The sequence below is a fragment of the Varroa jacobsoni genome, unplaced genomic scaffold (genome assembly GCF_002532875.2).
Source record: "Varroa jacobsoni isolate VJ856 unplaced genomic scaffold, vjacob_1.0 scaffold_389, whole genome shotgun sequence".
Lineage (NCBI taxonomy): Eukaryota > Metazoa > Arthropoda > Arachnida > Mesostigmata > Varroidae > Varroa > Varroa jacobsoni.
In genome coordinates this window covers 314,111-326,698 of record NW_019213291.1, presented here as the reverse complement: position 1 = coordinate 326,698, position 12,588 = coordinate 314,111, and the positions used below count along the sequence as shown (strand labels likewise).

Here is a 12,588-nt window from a genome sequence, read left to right as displayed (position 1 = left end):
ACAAGTCCAGAAGTAAATAACGATACTTGATGATCATCTCTCTAATCTTAACAGATAGGAAGAATTTCTCATAAAATGCAATGAGTTGGTTCTCAGGTCAGATATTACTGCATTTATAGAAAGAACTGGGCCATGAAGAATGATTAACAAAATATCAAACTAAGTGACGCGTACATTTACTTGTCTCAAGTGAAAATTTACAGTGGCTGCAAGTATCACATATTTTTATATATAGTATTTAAAAGCATTCGAATTTCTGCAAAACTATGCAAATGTACTAATTATGAAATTTAAGCTCTTTCTCAACTCTTCTCTTCCATATGGTCTTAGCAACCATCTAACCAACAAGTTCATATATGGAGTTTATTATGATACTCAGAAAGTTAAACAACAATGGAAACAGGATTCTGAAAGTCAAGCAAGTAGCGGTTGAGAATGTTTCTATGTGCTACCGGAACACCAGTTTTAACATGTCTCCTCCGTCTCATACCGAAATTAAGGGCTTAAGTTCATACCATCTAACAAGTAAGCTTCGTTAACGTTCGGCCTTTCGCATATTCACATAATGACGCACACACAATAAAAGAATGTAGCGGTTCATTACAGCGTGGGAGTAAGGGCTGAACGGCTTTACTGACATTGCTGTATTCAACCCAGTGATGAAGGAATTTTGTAGTTCTAGTTAAATATATTGTCATAAAAAATTCAGACGTATATGTTTTTTCTAGGAAGATAGAAACTAATATTCTGTAATAAATTGCATCGGTCACAGTAGTTACTCTGTACACAGGACTTGCAAGAGAAACAACATTCATCGATCGCTATGGGTAAAACAGTGTAATAACTTATAGTTTTGGAGCTGCGTGCAGAATCCATGCACGATAGTTACTAAATCTTACAAATATCAGGTCCCGCATATTCATATAAGACATTTACAAACTCCTGCTTCAGGCACTGTTGCTGGAATTTCTTTATCAGTCTTGTATATATGCATGTACATTTAGATACGACGCACATGCACCCTCGTCTATCCGAGGCTTGGAAGCATGCAAGGCCTCTAAGAACATACAAAGATAAACTAACAAGCCATTGCGAAACTGAGTTGCAAAGTCGATCGTGAATCTGATATGCATCTTGGCGCCCCTAAAAACAAACAGAAAACTACGTATTACATCCTTACAAAATAGTATGCACACAAAACTTTCAAGAGGTGTCAAAACCTTGACGACTATTGAATAATGAATCAAGAAGTTTATCTAGGTCCATAACAGCTTAGGAATTACGACCACATGGGAGCAACTTTAGGTATAGCAACAGTAGGCTAGGTATGCTTTGCTGACTTCAAGGTTTATTCAAAGCGATGATTAAGTGCTAATTTCTTGGATTGACTCCGATCTACGACGCAAAATAACAACTCCCTTTTAAAGTCACTAAAAGATCGAATTTACTACAGGCTGTGCCCGCCATATTTCTTTACTATAAATTTGACTAAGGTCTGTGATTTTAAATGTTGCTTTAATGTACTATCTAAAATTAATAATAATCATTTATCGGCGGTTAGACATCTTATTCTACACAAACCGATTCAACGATAGAGGAGAAATCGCTATAAAACGAAGCTTCACCAGGAAAAACCGGTGTAGCATTTTGCTCTGTCCGTTGATCGTGCTAGGTGGATGTACTGATAATCACATCAATTCATATGGAAAATGAGTGGCGAAATCGAGTACGTGATGATCTCAATTTAGAAATCTGCCCATGTAGGCAGAAGCAGAGCCTTTGGGGCCCTTTTCACGTCCTGATAAATTCGGAACTTATTAACCTGCTGACGATTGGATAGATATCATGTTGGAGCTGTCGAAAATCTCCCTAGTGGTATTTGAATTCAAATAAGGCGACCTGTTCTTTCTGTTGGTTTTTTTGTGTCGGCTTGTTTTGGTGACTATGTTTATCCCCACAGAATAGAGGGGTTCACGACGTTATTTCAAAAACGCTTTTCCAGAGCGAAACAATATATATATATATATATATATATATATATATATATATATATATATATTATAGAAATAACTATTTTCAGCTCAATTATAAATGTGCGATGATAAATAAGCGATTGCAAATTATAAAATAATGCGATTATTCGCATGTCTTATGGCATATTCGAAAAAGATCCGTGTCTTTAGGGAGTGAAGAACTATGAAGATACCATTCGTCAACTCCGTCTTACATTGAAAAGCATTATTTTGCTATTCTGTATTCAGATAGAAAGCACAGTATAGATAAATGGTAAAAAACACTTTACCTTAGGTATAACTACTGTAGTTCCATATAGAACTTAACCGGTGCGGAGCGCTGGCTTAATTGTCAATCCATTGAAGGGAAATTGCCGTTGATATGAGCAGTTTAAAAAAAATTAAAAGGATCGTCCTACATCATAGGGATTTTGCCATTTAATGAACACTTAAATGTAGAAAGACATCTGTATGTTTTATTTTTATCTTCTCTATTACTTTGATAAATTTTAAATATAAACATTTCAAATATAGTTAGTATTTCAACCATAAGGAGATATATTCATATATTATATATTTCAGTTATAAAACTGTTTATAAATTTTTTAATATTTAATAATAAATTAAACAAAACTATTTATTTAGAAACTATTTTTAAACTTTTTGTGATAAAAAAATAATCTATATAAACATGTTAGTCGTTAATAATGTCCTTGTTGAAATTCTCAGTTGTTAATAATTTCAAATGGTCTTCCGGGAATCATCTTAACTTTTGAGAAGTGCTTGAGATTTCCTTATTGTGATAGGGAGTAAGCTTTTTCAGTGGATTTAGCTCAGTGGTAGAGGACATATTACATTCCCTATAACATTGATGTCTAAATCGTAGAAATGATAAGGGTAAAAACATATTTTTATCTATCTATATGTTCTTATGTATATTTTTGTAAAAAGATTACCGGTGCATGCAGATACGTATAAAACGATGCCTGACACTTAATTATCTACCCCATACGAAGATGCTTATCGAAGGTCATAACAATTGAGGCACAAGTCAGGGAAACTTGTTGAAACGTAGTGTACTCATGCAGGCTAGTAACCAACTCAGTAAAGTGAAATATCAGGGTTTGTTTTTCCGAGGTTAAAGGAATATTAGAGCGCTTAGCAACAATTAATTGCGCGTCAGAGTTTGTAATTGTTACCTGCTTACACCAGTATGTCAGTCAGGTTTGCTCACGAGCAGCGCGGTTTAGAAACATACGGATGTGAATACCATAGCGATAAGGTAAGTAGAACACATAATTTTCGATGTCATTTGTCCCTAGCAATCCTTTCTTTTATATGAAGTGCGTGATTTAAAAAGTAGCCATTTTTTGCTCGAGGCGCTTGTGTATACTATTTAGACTGCCTCGACTACTAATACTTGGTCCCACCGCGAACAGACAGTCACCGCCTGTATGTTATATCAGGTCAGAAGGCGGGTGTCTTGAACAATAAAAATAGTTAAATTTTGTGAATGAAACTTGGTCGTATTCTATTTTGCTTAAAATGACTTTTCGTTGAGGTATACCCTAGTCCTTGATTTTACATTTATTCTGTTGTACTGCATCTGGTGTAAAGCTTAGGGTATAGCCACATCGCCATTTCCACGAAATGAAATTACCTAATGTACCATTTAGCTTCATTATTTATGCAACTTGTACTATCTTGCCTTTGGTATCATCCCTTGCTAATTTATATGTCCTTATTTTTAGTGATGTTAACGAGTTAGCGCGATGGACCAGACATTTGCGTCTGATGCTGGAAAAAGCAGGGTTCATTGACTGGAGCACAGCCATGTGACATTTACATAAAAAAAGTCTAACCAAAGAAAATATCATTTTTAGATATTATATAGATACCAAAAAAAAAAAAATGAAAATCATATATCATCTATGTCGTACACCTCCTATGTTCTATGAATTCTGTTAATGCGTTTCAGGAGTATGGAATGGACATCTATCTCCGTCAGTCATGGAATGACAAGCGCCTCAACCTGAGTCGCTTCGGAATAAACACCACCGTTGCACTTAACGGAGAGGACCTCATGGAGAAAATCTGGAAACCTGATCTTTTCTTTAGGTTTGTTTTGATCCCGCTAATCAAATCCCATCATGTAATCTATATATAGTACCTTATTGAGAAATACTGATCCGTAGGAGCTGGCATCTTGCTATCTTAAAACGCTGAAGGTTTGGATTGAAACTAGGCCAAAGCGGCACGCACGGATAGGAAGCATGTTTGTTCTCTATTATGCGTCCAGTTAGTTTTCATTACTATAACGAAAAAATTATCAACCATAGACAGTGGGATAAAATAAAAGTAAAATATTTGGTAACCGAGATCTTCTTCTTAATAGTTATGCGATACTTAATACTTTAGAGCTGGTCAATTGTACAAACTAATTCCGCCGGTCCTCAGTGCCCGCCAACAGTCTGTTATGCATACATAGAGTGAAGTTCACTCATGACGCTGAGAATTTCGAAACTGACGTGCGTTGCATGATGCGTAGTACTTATAGCACGCTGACCCTTTAGCATAGTCTGTCTATTGAACGTGCACTGTACGCTGATGGCCGGTACAAAGGCTTGAAGAAGTCGTAAGGGTAACTTGGTCAACGGATGAGATCGCAAAGTCATTCTTATATTCCCCATAACATGCATTTTAGATATATCAGAAATGTTTATCTCATCTATCGACTAAAATTTTTTTTGCAGTTGTATATTTACTACCGGTTTAGTGTAGTTAAACTTTCTAGTGCCTTGAAAATGACAATCACGTTCTGGTGCGATGCATGATTGTGCCGGTCGTAGGTAACACTCGAACATGCAAATAAAAAGCAGAGAAGATCCAATGATTTTTTTCTATCGATTAGCTAATCTTGCACGTTACGTATAATGTAAATACCATTTATCGCAAATATCTTAACTGGCACATTGTAATATGTTTGTTCAACGCTCTTCATATACTGGCCTTACGATCACGTTGTCCATAGCCATCAGTTGAAAAAACAAAACAATGTTTCTGTAACTAGCTTAGGATAGCGAATCATATTTGTAAATTTGTTATGTGTTTACATAAGTTCCCATGGAACGCAGCTCTGTTTGAATATTTGTAACAAAACAATGTATAAAAGGTCAATGTGTTCGTCAAATTGAGTTCCAAAAGTTCATTCTGTTTATATTTATTAGTTATTTGATTAGCGCCAGCCAATAAATTCGTATACAGGTCCTATTATACAATCGTCACTGAAAATTGAAGGTTCTATTTAAAAATCGACCGTTATAAATCTTCAGAGATTTGTCCATTCAAAAGACTTTTGGGAGCTAAGTACTCAATCCCTTTTCGGTCACCTGTGCAGTGACTACGATTTAACTTTAGCCAGATTTGTATCAGACACATCGTTGCGTGGCTGTAATTTCGCTGCTTTCGACGCCCTTATCCGTGCCCGACGTAAACACCTTCTTCGCACATGTGTTATAGCTTATTGTAGAGCCCCTTTTTAGAATCGAACTTTGGCATGCATCTGACTCTTTTCCGGATAACCGATGTCATTAGGAATGAGTGTTTCCTAAACTTGCAATGGCTGTGAGCGGTAAGAGTCTATTAGAATCTATTTGGACCTGTCTTAACGATCTATATAACAAAATTACGGAACAGTCTTACATTTAAATACAAAATCAATACTTAAGTAGATTCAGCTTGCTGCCACTATCGACTAACTTGGTTCGCTGTTCGGGGTGGGACTAAGACACATATGACGCTTTAGCACTTATATTATTACAGTTGTTCTTTAATTTTTTTCTTAGCAAAGAAGCATTTTGATAAACGACACTGAGTTTTGCATAATCTCGTACTGTTTTTGTTGTAGAAATGTGAAGAGAGCGGCGTTTCACAGAGTTACGGTGCCGAACATGCTAGTGCGTATTGCCCCCGACGGGCAGGTACTCTATTCGATGCGCCTCACCCTTAGTCTCGCTTGCGTTATGGTCTTTCGCTATTATCCGCTCGACACGCAAAAATGCAACGTCATCCTCGGAGCCTGTAAGTTCAGCCTTGTACCACGTGCCAAGTTGTCTAATTACATATATACTAAATTTCCAATTTACACCTGTGAAAAACTGTAATAAAAAGAGCTTTCAAAAAAAAGCCTTGAGCTTCACAAAATATACTTGACTGGCAAAAAAAGGAATTTCTTAACCGCTTACTGTACTCGTATAGCAACAGTAAGTGGTATTTTTTCATGGATTACAGATGCCCAAACGATCGACCAGACCCGTATTTCGTGGCAGGAACATAAACCTATCGTTATTGAAAGCCCTATCGAATTGCCCGAATTCGACTTGACCGGACATACGCATGGCAGCTTCACCCGATCCGTTGACACTGGCAAGTGTTCCGATAATGGTGTTACGTTAATATTAATAGTTGGACAAGTTTATTTCTAATTATTCCAAGCCTTATCAGAAAATGAAGTAGTTTAAAATATGAAATCCTTTTAGCACTTCGTCTATTATTATCAGGATCGCTTTAGGTCATATTTTGGTCAATATTTTGGCCAATTTTGGTCATAGTAAGCTTGGCACTTATACGTTGTGGAAAAATACATTATAGATGAGAATAAAGCTCTTTAAGAAGGCTCTAAGGTTGAGGGAGGCATAGTAGGCTTGGCTTGATCAGCTTTAGCTGTGAAATCATTGGATTTTTAGGCAGTGTAGCGCCTGGCCTTATAGAACAATTTGCGCTCATACGCCTATTCTGTCCATCATTGTCTACATTACAAGTCTTTTGACTTAAGGGCTACTATTAGGACAATATAATAGTTGGGTTTAAATCCAGCGGAAATCCTTTATAGTTTTCATAAAAAAATGGCTGCAGCTTTTCCTAATTTAATTTGAGACAGCTCACATATTATTTATATACTGCATATGTCTCATAAGATCAAACTCAATACGCATTTTAGCAAAAGAGTAGTTTTTTCTCACCTCGAATAAAATTCTTAGCCATCTTAAAGCCGTTCCTGCCTTGAAATTATAGAATGGATTTTTTTTTACCTAATGCAATAATCCATAGACTAAGACCGTTATTATATTATGCAATATACTGATTGACATTTTCTAATACCTTATTAATTTCAACTAAATTTTTGAAAATCACACTAAAAGAACGTAACATATGCTATCAAACCTAATTTAGACGGCCTTTCGTGTTCTAATCGTAGCGTTTATCCGGATCAACGTCAGTAGAGTCAATCCTTTAAAACTTTTATCAGTAATTTTTCGTTTTGAAAAAATCTATTAACCATAATCCAACATATATTTCTATAAACGGATGATTATACTCAGTTATTTTAAATATATTCGTTCTGTTATCCGCTGCACTTGATTTCAAAAGCTTCCGTTGTGTGCGACTGAAAGATTTAGTATTTTCGGTGTGAAGAAAAAATCGAATTTTTTATGTGTTCTGATTTGTTTGGTACAAATACGAAAAACATACACAAAGACTGTATATTTAATTAATTAAAACTTAGGTCAGGATGTGCCACGGATGTGTAAGCACGAAGTACCATATGGCTTAGAGAAACTCTATATTTGGTCTTGGAAATAAAAAGACGACTGAACAATTGTGGCAGCCCGTCAGTTGCCGGAGGTGCCGGTTTGAAGAAAATATATATATCCAGTACTTTTTCAAACGGTTATTTATGGGCTGACTCAGAATGAATAGAAGATAACGGACGTGTTGCATCGGTATTTTGAATCCTGGAAGCAAATTGTTTGACGACTATTGCTCATGTATTTTCTATAAACACTAAACAATTAGCTATGCAACCATGACGTATATAGATGAGTTCAAAATGGCTCCTTTAAAAGGCAACATTGTAAATAGTGAGTATTACGTCTATAAATTTTGAGTCTCTGCTGAAAGCTTTGCCACAAATGTGTCGGAAATGATCTAAACCACGTACTCCTTACATCATAAGCTAGCTTTGTGTCGATTTATATTATGGGCAGATAATGCAAGACCTGACGAATAATATTATAGGTTGATGAGGTCAACTATGCTTGTATACTAAGAACTTTTTGTTGGTTGTCATGTTATTAGGTAAATCATCTAACAGACCATTGACGACTGTGAACAATAAACGCTCTGACTGAAAATTATTTATCTTTCAACTCGGGGCACAAATGTTTGCTTTATGATGCATCGTTATAGAATTTTATTCAAATCTGTGCGTCCAACCATAACAACAAAAAAAGCAAACCTCCTCATCTCTTCTCACGTATAGGCAGTTATTGAATAAGTCTCAACATGGAACGTGTAGAGTACTAAAATCGTTGTCCAGCGTCATCAGTAAACCCACCAAAATGGCTTTTCAGTAGCGTAAGAAGCCAACTTATGTTGCCGCTGACGATTTTTGTAAGCACCTCCTTTCTCGTTCTACTCGGCCAACATGAATGCAGTTCGAACGCATATCGTTTAGTTAGCAGGACAAGTTGCATGACTCCAATGCACTGGTCATCTGATAATTGCATCTATTTGCTATCCAGGAAGCTCCGCGTGGGACCGCATCTCCTTTAAGCATCGACTACCGTAACTAATTTATCAATGGCAATTTCATTAACAACTCCACAATTTTTTGTTATCTATGTGATTAGCTCTAATGCCTCTCTTTAATCTCACAACGAATATCCAATTCAGGGCGGATTTAAGATGATTTTCTTGTTGCGTCAACCCGTGTGAGCTAGTAAGGCAGTTCGATTATGGTATAGTTCTGATCCATCCGTAATAGTAGTTGATGCTGATATTGATCTGATGCCAAGAAAGGATACATTCCACTAGATATTCGAGAGAAGCTCTGAAACGGTTACAATTTTCTCCCTTGGCTTTGTGGTCAGCCGAATCAAACTTACCTAACGCTTCTCTGGGCCAGCACAACAACTGAATGTTAACGAATGTGACGCACTTATTATTTATACGACTTGTTCAGAAACTTTCAGCTTATGTTATCAATAATTGCTATTCTTAACAGTGGAGGTTGGAGATTTAGAATACTCTGAGCGTCAGTACTACCAGTTTATAGTTACTACCTCCCGTTAATAGTCGATAGAGAAATCTCATCGGAGTGCTGTTAAGGTTCCTTCCATCGTAAATTACTATGTAATAATGCTGCTATGTTTAGAATCGCGGATTATGGTAATACGTTTAACCCTAGAACCGCCCGCAATTCGGGTAATAGTCAATAGTTTGATATGAATGTGTAATAACTGAATGTTGACAAGTGGACAAAATCCACTCAAGCCTGCCTCAGTTTATTTCGTTATGTGTACAGCATACTAATAAAAGCGCAATTGTTAGGCTAGTGGAATTGAAACATAAGATGAAATGGGTATAGTGGGTGTCTTTTCTATCTTTGGGTTCCAGCTCAAAATATTGATCCTTTTAGCTGCTCGAGGCAAGCCGGCTTTACTTAACTAAATGCGCGACAACGTTGAACATCATGGCAACTCTACCAATTCAGAGTTGTTCACAAAACAAACATACATTAATTTGTAATTTAGTACATTAGGTTATCTCAAAATATACCATCCGTCTAGCTTTACCAAAAAATGAACGGAGCTTCTATTACCGAGAAGTTTAGAGTCATCTCTAAATGTCTTTAGCCATATACAGTGCTGAACCATTTTTAGTATAGCATTTTCGCGTCGACTTTAAATGAGGCAAAGGATTCATCGAACCCGAGGAGGTTCTCTTTCAACCGTTTGTCCATAAGAACAACCGAGAATTTCAATGTTATTGCCTCTCTGTGCTCAAATCGTGACTTACGACTCGTAAACACGACTTGTCTACAGCCAGCTATTCAACCTAAGTGTGTCCTCGGAAGCAGTGTTTCATATGTGGGCCATATGTTTGAGTTGGCTGTTGTCGCGGAAAATAGTTTTTCGTCAAATCAAGCCTTATAAGAAGTTCGCATACAGTCAAATTTTCCTGTACTAAATACACATCCGAGCGAACGTTTCTTCGAAAAATTGAGTTAATGTTTAGGTGCCGTATCCTAATAATGAATCACTTGGTATCAGGTGCACCGTTATAAAGTAACACTTTTTCGAGATTCGAAAAACAAAATTTTCAATTTCGAGAAGAAAAGGCAGAGCGAGCGCTGGTATTTGATACGCGAGATATATATATATATATATATATATATATATACTGGAATTAACGAGGCAGCCGTAAAGTCCTGGTGGTGTTTAACGTTAGATAATATATAAGTATCGCGTTTACCTGTGAACTCGAAAAGGCAAGTTCTAGTCGGTTTGTATGCATGTTCCACCCCACTGACGAATTCCTAATCCTTGTTTCTGATATAATATTACTATTTCATGGTTTGTTTAGATTTTGCTTGTCATATTGCATATTTGCATTGTTTTTCCTAGCCTTGTCGTTTTCTGGCACCAATGTGCGCAAATCATGGAGGTGCGTTGCATCGCATAAAATCATATACCATCTATCACCTACGCAGCTTGATTATTACGCCGCCACCAAAAATGCATACATTACCACTATAACGGCCATATTTGCTGCCAATAACTTGGCAAGCACAGTGTTGTCTAACGCAGAAAGCTGGCGACAGAGTCTTTTGTTTTATCCTCTAACAGAATAGGGTTAATGGCAGCGTTAGGTTTAATAGCATCTGATACTACGATCAAATCAATAGGCTCGGCAATGTATAAATATAAAAAGTGATACATAAAAAGTTCGCATAGTCTTTTTTGATCCTCTTTTATACAGACTAACTGTGAGACCTCAGATAAAATATTAAAAGTTTCACCGAGGTGTGGACGGCCTATTCAACGGACATAAGTGCATAACGGTTTTGTTTAGAATACTATTTATTTTCTTACATCATAAAAATGTGTTTTTCATTTTAAAGCCGTCTACCGTTTAGAGACTTACCGGAAAATACCATGCAAGCTTAACAGGACAACAATCTACCTTAGGAAAAACACTCTGGCAAATTCGAGTCTGGAAGCACACTTACCTACAGCCTAGCTACATGTATAGAATACGCGGACTGTGGCCGCAGCCACACTGTGTATCCACCTTTCGAAAGGCAGTCTGTCTGTTGACAATCGAACGAAATATGAATGAAGAGAATAATTAATTCATGTTTCACTCTTTTGAGCAAAACACGCCACTAGTAGACAACTTACCATATCACATTAAATTAATGACAATATTTTTCTTGTTAATTGTAGTGTGCCAATTTTCATTTTTAGTACCATCCTATCTTGTATATGGACGGTGTAGTTGCATGTCGTATATTTTCTGGTATATATTTGAAAGAAAATTAATTTTCGATATCTGGAAAAGCCCACACCGAGGACCAGTACTGGCGCATTAAGCATTAGTGCATCGTAGCAAGAATGGAACGGTACCAACATTGTTTTAGTAACTCTTTATCCTTCAAAAACTTAACAATTATATAGTTAACTAAAGAGTCCTCACCAAACTTGATGTCTACTTAGCAGGTACCGATCAGTCTATTCGAAGAAGTTCGGTGTTTTTTTGCAACATTACTTGCGGGTATCGTAAAAGATATAGGAGAGCACCTATTGCTCAACTGTAGTATTTCAACTGATTAAGTAAGTTCCAGTAGAAATTTCGAGAGTGTGAGTCTGCTAGAGATACCAGGATGATTAGACGATGGGTTGAAAGAATGCTAGTTCGCTAAAAGTCGCATGACTTACTTCTCATCGTCGTTTATCTTAATAATTACATAGTACCTGTACGTCTGTCTTAGCATTGTTTCTTATTATAAGAAACATCATTTTTAATTGATGTATTTGTACAACATCGGTAGGCGGAATAAATTCTTACATGCTAGACAACGCACTTGAGTAAAGTTTGCTCTTACTCAGGTAACTTCGACCCAAACGATTCACGATTCGGTTCAACGATTTACGTATTCGGTAACAACCGAGACATTTGTCCTTTATGTAACATAAACTGACAGCAAATTAAAAATTATTGTGAATAATCAAATCACTCCATTTAGGTTCCTCCTTACAGATGAAAGGTCAGCTGAGCTGATGGCTTAACAGCAAGCCCAGTCTCTGGCCAGTAGGTCGAAGCTCTTCACATTACGAGGAATGAAAACGTTTTCTGATACCCCCCGTTCTCAATTAAGATCAACGACAAATATGCTGACAGCTGCCACCTGATTAACATGATAAACTAGACAAACAGAAAAAGAGACTGGAAGATTAAATACTAATTTGATCAGGATACAAGCACCCTCATTACAGCGTCGACTGTATGCGTATCTAGTATGCTGGTTTCCACTGCCCCATGAGGGTTGCAGCTTGCAGAACATTCAGTCCGTATTATTTGCTGCTTCTAGTATATGCTTAAGCTATCTACCCCTCTGCTCTTAAGCCCAACCGGAGGCTTCAAGCAAAGGCAACTCATCCAATTCCTATGCTTAAGCTATCTAACCCTCTACTCTTAAGCCCAACCGGAGGCTTCAAGCAAAGGCAACTCG

At 36.9% G+C, this 12,588-nt stretch overlaps 1 protein-coding gene across 7 annotated transcripts in view; it reads left to right on the top strand.

The window, feature by feature from the left end:
- The window catches only part of LOC111259969 (glycine receptor subunit alpha-2), a 122,554-nt gene that overhangs the window by 90,126 nt on the left and 19,840 nt on the right, over nt 1-12,588 (top strand). For all 7 annotated transcript variants that reach the window (XM_022832385.2, XM_022832383.2, XM_022832387.2 and 4 more), the window contains 3 exons: nt 3,991-4,130; nt 5,920-6,092; nt 6,303-6,437. In XM_022832385.2, coding sequence (XP_022688120.1) covers nt 3,991-4,130; nt 5,920-6,092; nt 6,303-6,437 — 448 coding nt within the window. The remainder of the gene's footprint in view (nt 1-3,990; nt 4,131-5,919; nt 6,093-6,302; nt 6,438-12,588) is intronic.